The 8,822-nt window shown below is 53.2% G+C and overlaps 1 protein-coding gene across 3 annotated transcripts; it reads left to right on the forward strand.

The window, feature by feature from the left end:
• The first annotated feature begins 74 nt into the window (after positions 1-74).
• RAB9B (RAB9B, member RAS oncogene family) lies at positions 75-7,761 on the forward strand. 3 transcript variants are annotated; one of them, XM_080990511.1, is made up of 2 exons: positions 75-243; positions 3,333-7,761. In XM_080990511.1, exons 1-2 carry the CDS (start codon positions 81-83, stop codon positions 3,953-3,955), a joined length of 786 nt encoding a protein of 261 aa, XP_080846637.1. In that variant the 5' UTR covers positions 75-80; the 3' UTR covers positions 3,956-7,761. The 3 variants fall into 3 exon arrangements, with proteins under 3 accessions (XP_080846637.1, XP_080846638.1, XP_080846639.1); XM_080990512.1 differs by having other exon boundaries at positions 136-274; XM_080990513.1 differs by lacking the exon at positions 75-243 and adding an exon at positions 1,234-1,308.
• The last annotated feature ends 1,061 nt before the right edge of the window (positions 7,762-8,822 follow it).

Consider the following 8,822-nt stretch of genomic DNA (forward strand, 5'->3'; position numbering starts at 1 on the left):
CACACCTGTCGCGGCATGGGGGCGGGGCGGGCGGGGGCGAGGCGGGCTCTCTTCCTATTGGTGGCCACAGCAGCGAAGTGATGCTGGCGGAAGACGCTCGGGTCTCCGCAGGCAGTGAGCGCATGCGCGGTGGGGTATCTCCCCCCCCCCATCGCCCGGCCCGCCCGGCTCCAGATGCGCCTTTGATCTCCCGGTCAGCGCGGGCCGCGCGTTCGAGACCCGTCCGAGGCCAGCGGCGGGCAGGTGCGCTACGTGGAGGCCTCGTGGGGAGATAGTGTGTCATTGGGCGCTCCCTCGGGGCAGGATCCAGTTCCCCCTTTGCACTGCCGCGGGAGGCCGGACGGGGTGGGCAATGGGCGGATCCCGGCGGGTCAGGTAGATCCCGGCATTGGTGGTCTTCTCCGAGGGAGGGTGGTTTGATGGTTCGGTTTTTGGGGAGGAGGATGGATGCGCCTTCCTCCCTTCCTCCCAAATGTGGGGGTTCGGGGCCCTCTTGCTGCTTCTGCTGGGGTGGGGGGAGTCCCGGGATCCCTGCCCTCAAGTTTAGCCCATTGGGCAGGACTGAGACGCTTCCGAGCACACCATTGTCCCCTCCAACCTGCCCTGTTTGCAAAGGGATCCGCCCTTTTAAAATCGAAACTCCCGGAGGCAGTGATGCTTCTGAATGCCAACCACCGCTGAGCGCTACTGTTTGCTGGTTTCTCCTAAAGGGCATCTGCTTGGCCTCTGCGTCAGGACAGGATGCAGGACTGCGCGGGGTGGGGACCTTGGCCTGATCCAGACTCTTAATTTTCATGCTCTTAGCATGGCCCACTCTGCCACTTTCCAGTGGAGAGCAGGTACAACTAGGTTCCTTGATAAATAAAAAGACAATAAAGTAAATCTTTCTGGCTCATCTTAGGGAAAAGAAGGGCTATCACTCTGAGTGTGTGGAGCAGGGGGAGGGAGTGCTGTCCCCCTCTCCCTTACCCGTGTGTGTGTGGGGGGGGGGGGTCGCCTGCACAATGGCAGTGCCAACCATGCCCACAGACAGAGCGATGTTAGGGCCTGTGGCTTTCCGAAAACCAAATGCTTGCTCATGCTCTGAGCAGAATGCTGTGCTGTTTGTGGGGGCTTTTGCAAAGTGGCAGGTCTGCCCTTCAAGAGACAATGTGGGGAGCGAAAGGGACACTTACCATGTGAGGTGGGGGGTCAGTTCAGGTGTAACAAGCTGAGTGACCTGCCTTGCCTTTCAGTGATGTTGCTGAGGTGCAGGTGTGGCATTGGCCAGGCTGCCCTGGAGGTGGGACTATTCTCTCCACAGTACAGGTACACTACAGGTGGGCACTCAGCCAGCCCTCTGCCCTCACTGCTGTGTTCCCTGTCGGCATGGGGCAACCTGCTTACTTTCAGACTGCCTCTGTCCGCCCTGCAGAGTCGTCCAGTTTCCAAAGCTGCAATTGCAAACCACAAGCCTACACTGAAGGAGTGGTTAGGAGAACACCACACTGCTTGCCACCCTTTAGCTCTCTGCCCTGAGCCAACTCCTAGGGAGTGAGGTCCCTTTGGCTGTCCCCTACAATAAAATAAAATATTTGAGGGGGCTGGCCCCTCCCCCCAAAGTGAATAGGTGTTGCAATTCAAATGTCTTGGGAGTTACCTGCCTGCCTCCAATGTTTTATTCAAATTGGCATCCCTGAAGCAGGGGCAGACCTACATTCTCAGGGCCCTGAAGCCTGAACTTCACAGGCAGTAGCGAGGTCTGCGTAACCACTGCTATCTTCTTCAATGGGGTTGTTCCATGATAAATCACCACACCTTTACAAACCTCTGTGCTAACAGCTCTCAAGCTTTGGGATTGTTGAAATATACGCAACAAAAAATTAATCAATTTGAGTCGTGTCACTCAAATCTGGCCTAGTAAAGGTAAAGGGACCCCTGACCATTAGGTCCATTTGTGACCAACTGTGGGGTTGCGGCGCTCAACTCGCTTTATTGGCTGAGGGAGCCGGCGTACAGCTTCCAGGTCATGTGGCCAGCATGACTAAGCCACTTCTGGTGAACCAGAGCAGCACACAGAAATGCCGTTTACCTTCCTGCCAGAGCGGTACCTATTTATCTACTTGCACTTTGACGTGCTCTTGAACTGCTAGGTTGGCAGGAGCAGGGACCGAGCAACGGGAGCTCACCCCGTCGCGGGGATTCGAACCGCTGACCTTCTGATCGGCAAGTCCTAGGCTCTGTGGTTTAACCCACAGCGCCACCCGCGTCCCTCTCAAATCTGGCCTACTATACCCCAAATTTTTAAGCCAAATGTAGACGAAGGTCGCTTCTGGGGCCCCTCTGGGATTAAGCTTTGTTAGTTTCATAGTAGATCAGCCCTTGCCCCGAGGACATCAGAGGAGCCCTGTTGGATCAGAGGCCTTTTGTCTTCTGGTTCAGCATTCTGTTGGAAGAGTGGCCAGCTAGATTTGCTTTTTTATTTTAGCTCAGCAGCAGAGCACCTGCTTGGCATGCAGAAGGCCCCAGGGCCTGTCCCTGATGGCATCTTCAGGAAGGGCTGGGCATTGTCCCCTGCCGGAAAGCCTGAAGAACTATTGCTGCCAGTCATGGCAGAACTCAATGGACCAGTCAGTGGTCAGACTCAGTCTAAGTAATTCCTACAAATCCACAAGTAGAATGCAAGCACCATGGCCTCTCTCCCCCCCCCCCCAACGACTGATATGCAGAAACATGACATCCCTGAATCCTTCTGGAAACCTTCCAGGCAGCATGCAGTCACATGGGCTGGTATTCATAGAAAGGCCTTTTTCACATCCTCCTCTGCTGATTTATTGAATCCCTCTTCAAAGCCAGCGGCTGCTGCCACCCCTTGTGGCAACGAGTCCCACAAATTAATAGGCGTATCAAAGAGGTGGAGAACCTCAAGCCCAGGGGGTGAATGCAGCCCTCCTTACCTCTCTGTCTGGCCCTTAGAACTCTCACTAGTGTGTGGAGTGTGTCCTTGACCTCTGGCTCTTCCCTGGATGGAGGATAGAGAGCAGAGCAAGGTGTGTGTGTGTGTGTGTGTGTGTGTGTGGAAACAGGCCTACCATACAAAGGTGAAATTTGCATCTGTTGCCCTGCCAGCTTCTCCCCCTTGGCTCCACCCCTCATTTGCATGTGGCCCTTAGAACATTGCCTGGCAGGGATTGTGGCCCTCAGTCTGAAAAAGGTCCTCTTCCCCTGGCAGGCACTGGAAATGCAGGAGTGGCAGGCAGGATTCGTCTCTCTACTGTGGTGGAAGAGAGAGACATACACAGGGGCTCCTTAACAGCTGCCCTCTCACTAATGGAGGTGCTTTTCCCCTCTAGACCTTTCCTCTACTGCCATGAGTGGGAAGTCACTGCTGCTGAAGGTGATCCTCCTGGGCGATGGCGGCGTTGGGAAGAGCTCCCTCATGAACCGCTACGTCACCAACAAGTTTGACTCGCAGGCCTTCCACACCATTGGGGTTGAGTTCCTCAGCCGGGACCTGGAGGTGGATGGGCGCTTTGTGACGCTCCAGATCTGGGACACAGCTGGGCAGGAGCGCTTCAAGAGCCTGCGGACCCCTTTCTACCGGGGGGCTGACTGCTGTCTGCTGACCTTCAGTGTGGATGACCGGCAGAGCTTCGATAACCTGGGCCACTGGCAGAAGGAGTTCATCTGTTACGCCAACGTGAAGGACCCTGACCGCTTCCCCTTTGTGGTTCTGGGCAACAAGGTGGACAAGCTGGAGAGGCAAGTGACCTCTGAAGAGGCCCAGGCCTGGTGCATGGAGCACGGCAACTACCCCTACCTGGAGACAAGTGCCAAGGACGACACCAACGTGGCTGTGGCCTTTGAGGAAGCTGTGTGGCGGGTGTTGGCCATGGAGGAGCAGCTGGAGCACTGTGTCCTGGGCCATGCGGTTGACCTGCATACCAGCAGCAAGGCAGGCTCTTCCTGCTGCTGAGAGAAGCCAAAGGGGAGGGGAAGGGCACATCCTGGAACAGTAGATGCCAGGTGTGGGGGCCCTCAGGCTGCAGTCAGAGTGGAGGGCAGAGGGCTTTGAGAAGAGGACAGCTGGAAGGTCTCGTTCCTGCATCATTGCATACCTAACCCACTGAGCAGTGTCCAGATCAAGGGATGTAATAGTTCCACTCTATTCCTCCTTAGTCAGACCACACCTGGAGTCCTGTATCCAGTTCTGGGCACCACAATTTAAGAAGGATATTGGCAAGCTGGAATGTGTGTAGGGGAGGGCAATCAAGATGATCAAGGGTCTGGAAACCAAGCCTTATGAGGAACGGTTGAGGGAACTGGGTATGTTTAGCCTGGATAACAGGAGACTGAGAGGAGATATGATAGCCATCTTCAAACATCCCAAGGGCTGACACATGGAAGATGGAGCAAGCTTGCTTTTTCCAGCTCCAGCAAGCAGGACTCAAACCATTGGTTTCAAGTTACAAGAAAGGAGATTCTGACTAAACATCAGGAAGGACTTCCTGACAGTAAGAGCTGTTCATTAGTGGAGAGGTCTCCCTCAGGAGGTTGTGGATTCTCCTTCCTTGGAGGTGTTTTAAGCAGAGATTGGCTGTCTGTCTGTCACGGGTGCTTTAGTTGAGATTCTTGCATTGCAGGGGGTTGGGCTAGATGAACCATGGGGTCCCTTCCAGCTCTATGATTCTATGAGCAAACCCCAAAGCCTTGTTTAGAGGAAAGTAGGCACCCATACTTCTCTGTCTGTCCCGATATTGGCTCTCCCTGGTTCTCAGGCCAGGATGGGGCCATTGCTACCTGGAACCTGCTTAACTGGAGATGCCGCTGCCAGACGTTTTGCCCTGCAAAGTTCTGCTTGCAAAGCAGCTGCAGCCTCATTTCAGCACTTTGTTGCTGGGGCTTCCAGGGAGAGTGAAGGTTTGCAGCAAAAGTTGCAAGGTGTCCACAGTAAGCTGGGAAATGCAGCTGTTGGCTTCTTGCTGCCCTTTCTGGATATGGCTGCCAAAGTGGTGGTGGTGGTGGGGCTGAGAAGAGAGTGGGAAGTTTACTGAGCAGGAACCCACCCCTCCCTGGCCTTGATTGGGAGGAGGCTACAAAGGTTTGGGGGACGGAGGGGGAAAGACATGCTGGAGGTCTGCGAGGGGAATCTCATGGGCTGGAATCAGTGGCTGGGAGGGGCGACACTCAGTTGTGAGTACGGTCGCCTGCTTGTTGCTTGGCAGTGCAGCAAAGTGAGTGTTAGCAGGGAGTTACTTGCAGACAGAACAGAACAGTCCAGCCTGCACAAACAGGGATTCTTGTCTCCCCATGAGAGCCCATTGCTTTTGCTCTCCATCCTGTTGTGGGAAGTAGCACCGTGTCTCACCCTCCCTGAGACATCTGTGACAGAAGCTCACCTGCACCAAGCCACGCCCAACTGGCCATGCCGCAGTCTCGTGAAGAGGAAGAAGGGGCCCAAGGGGGACTGTGTGCAGCTGCAGGTGCAAATGCCGCAGCCTCGCTTGACCGCTCTGTTGCTCCCAGATGTAGAGGCGTGTCTTCCAATCTCTTGCTGCGGCTGTGCCATGTGTCTAGCCTAGGTTTTGACACTGCATTAGGGTTTCCATATTTCAAAAGAGTAAAAACCAGGACACCCTGAAAGTTGTTGGGCTTTTTTTTTATAGGAAGACCCCAAAGCGCCACCTTTCAGAACCGCTCCACCAACGTCAATTCCGCCTTTGAAATCCCAGTAATGTCTGGGAAAATCCGGACATATGACAACCCCACACTGGATGGAACTTCTGTTGTCACTTCCTGCACAGGGTGGACTGTCAAGTGTTGATGGCAAATGAGGAATTGCAGCCCCTCCGGACTGTCTTCTGCAACATGTTTTTGACACAATAATAGTGCATTAGGGGTGGCTATATTCTGGAGTGTCCACACCTAATCCTGCTTTATTAGCTCCTCTGAGATGCTTTCCCAATGTCATGGCAATATTGTTGCTGGAGGGGCTATAGTGCAGCCAAAGTGGGACAAAATAGGATATAAAAAGTGACACAGTTCCAACAGAAAGTTACAAGACCACGCACAAACTGGAAACAAATCAGTGTGGAAACAAAACCTTTGTAGGTGCAAAGGGTATTGAAAGTGGGCTTGTGTATAACTGTGTATAACTGCCTTGATACTATCATGAGCACAAGTTGCATGGCAGGGTGTTGGACCTGATGACCCTCAGGGTCCCTTCCAACTCTAAATCATCACGAATGCACAAATGGAAAAGACATTGAGTAGCTGCCTCAGAGCACTTAGAGGGCGCCACAAGTTTCTCTGCACTGTGTGGCATCAGAAATGCTGATCATGTCTCTGGCGGGAGCAAGGCTCAAGATCTGTGTCACCCAGAGACAGGGATACCCCTGCCCTGAGCACAGACAAGCAATCTCCAATGCCTGCTGCTGCTGCTGCGACACTTGAACTTCTGGGGGCTGCTCTTGGTTAGGTTGTAGAAGAGGGTGGAGAAATGCACACATGTGCGCGCGCACACAAAACCCAAACTGTGACCCATAAATCAGCCAGCTTGAGACTTTGCCCCTGGCACATTGCTGGGTTCCCATCAGTTCCCATTTCCTCCATTCTGCTGTTACAGAGCAGAGCGATGCATGTCTTCCCGCTGCTCCTGTCCTGGGGGGAGCATTTCCCCACCAGAGTTCCCAGCTCAGTGCTGAGGGTTAAGGCCATGAGGGGCCTTGTTGTGGTCACTTCACACTAGGCGCTAATAGGCTGTGCTCGCTTGAGAGCTGTTAATCTGATGTTCTCCATGCTTAATGCCACTCTGCCATGAAATGTGGAGCATTAGGTGGGCAACCTCTGCAGGGACTCCTGGGATGGGGAACCCTTCATTCCACAGAAAAATATGCCTGCAAGGGCAAAGCTGCCACTTTGGGGTGGGGTGGGGTTTGGCTGGCAGCGTTGAGCCCCCAGATGCCTTCCAGTAGTGAGTGGGAAATGCAGGCCACTAAAAGACCACCTGCTTTTCCCCCCCTACTTGGTAGCCTGCCTTTTCCTGCCGGTTGGTGTTTTACAGCTGCCAGCCCAGCAAAACTGCCACCTGAAGTGGCAAGGACCCCTGGCATGTTCTTGCATAGACTGTGTGGGCTATCCCTTGACATGCACTGCCCCCAGGCTACATCTGCAAAAGGAGGAAGCAAGCCTGGATAGCTCAGTTAGTCAGAGCGTGGTGCTAATAACCCCAAGGTTGCAGGTTCAATTCCAGTAATGGACAGCTGCATATTCCTGCATTGCAGGGGGTTGGGTGAGATGATCCTCAGGGTCCCTTCCAACTCTATGATTCTATGAGTAGCTGTGGGACTGTTCTGAGTCTCACAGGGAAGACCCTGGAGGTGGAGGTCAATGCATGTAGGCAGATGAGCTTCATGCCCAGTGAACTGGATGGTGCATAAGAATGACACCAATGAAAGCCTGAAATGTATCTTGCAGCACCTGTAGTGAACTAGATGCTTACATTTATGTTACAGGCCAATGTTTTGTTTGTTGGACCTGCATTTTTTTAAAAAATGAAAAGGAGACTTCTGGCAATGACTCATTTCAAAGCGCAGCCGGTTACCTCCTCGAAGGGCGAGTTTTGCCTTTGCAGTCTTCCCTCCTGCTTGCTTCATCTGCCTTACCAGTTCTCCTTTAGTCTTCTGTTGGTGCAGATCCTCCAGCACTCCAAAGGAGCAGGAAATGTAAAGAGGCCAAACTGACATGTATTTAAGCCAATAAAACATGGATGTATTAATAAAAGGAACAATCATTTCCATTTTGTCTCTAACAAGCAATGTGGCAAAGCTGCCTTTGAATTTGCCAGCAGGTGTTTAGAAACCCTGCGTGTTTAGAAACCCTGTGTGGAGACCTTTAACAGGGGAGGGGGCTTGGCTCACTGAGACCCACCTTGAGGAGCCATGCAGGCTATGGAACCATCAGAAGTCATACAGGTCCTACTGGCAACACCTAAGATTCTGCTACCTTTCCTTATGTCACCCATATTGCCTCTTGGGGCTAAAGAGTTTCCAGGTGCATTTGTGCCTTAATAAGATCAAGGAGAAATCACTGGGGGATTTCACCCCCAGGGAGAGGAACCAGAAGGAGGAGAACTAGCAGCCTGAAGCCCTGAGGGGAGCACTGTTGGTCAATACGAGTCCTCTATGATTCTATAATACAGTTCAAGGGCAAAGTCACCTCTGGAAGGTGACATCCAGCTGCTCCTTCTCACCCTCTTTTCCTGGCTAAACTCTCTTCATTCTGCACAGCAACCAAAGGCAAAAAAAGGCATTGCAGTCACTCTGTCACTCAGCTAGTTTGCACCATTGTGCCTTTATTCCTGGGAAGGGTTTCATTCCAGGGTCCAACTAAGCTAGGTCATGGCAGGGTGGGTGGAATCTCTGGACATGTTCCATGGGGTGGGGATCTGTTGGGGGCTAGATGGTTGCAATGGGTGGGAGCAGAGCCCAAAGTGGGTAGAGTTTGCAGGATGGCGTAGCTCACTCACTCAGTGGCAGACCTACATTAAAAAAGGTAAAGGTAAAGGTACCCCTGCCCGTATGGGCCAGTCTTGACAGACTCTAGGGTTGTGCACTCATCTCACTCTAGAGGCCGGGAGCCGACACCGTCCGAAGACACTTCCGGGTCACGTGGCCAGCGGGACGAAGCTGCTCCGGCGAACCGTTACCAGAGCAGCACACGGAAACGCCGTTTATCTTCCCGCTGTAAAGCGGTACCTATTTATCTACTTGCACTTAAGGGTGCTTTTGAACTGCTAGGTGGGCAGGAGCTGGGACCGAACGACGGGAGCTCATCCCGTCGCG

The sequence above is a fragment of the Podarcis pityusensis genome (genome assembly GCF_964106645.2).
Source record: "Podarcis pityusensis genome assembly, chromosome: Z".
Taxonomy (NCBI): Eukaryota; Metazoa; Chordata; class Lepidosauria; order Squamata; family Lacertidae; genus Podarcis; species Podarcis pityusensis.

What these genes read in the sequence shown, in the direction of transcription:
- RAB9B (XM_080990511.1), top strand. Translation starts at nt 81, where the DNA reads ATGCTGGCGGAAGACGCTCGGGTCTCCGCAGGCAGTGAGCGCATGCGC. An exon ending in CCGAGGCCAGCGGCGGGCAG is followed by an intron (nt 244 to 3,332) that starts GTGCGCTACGTG and finishes TTTCCCCTCTAG; the next exon opens with ACCTTTCCTCTACTGCCATG.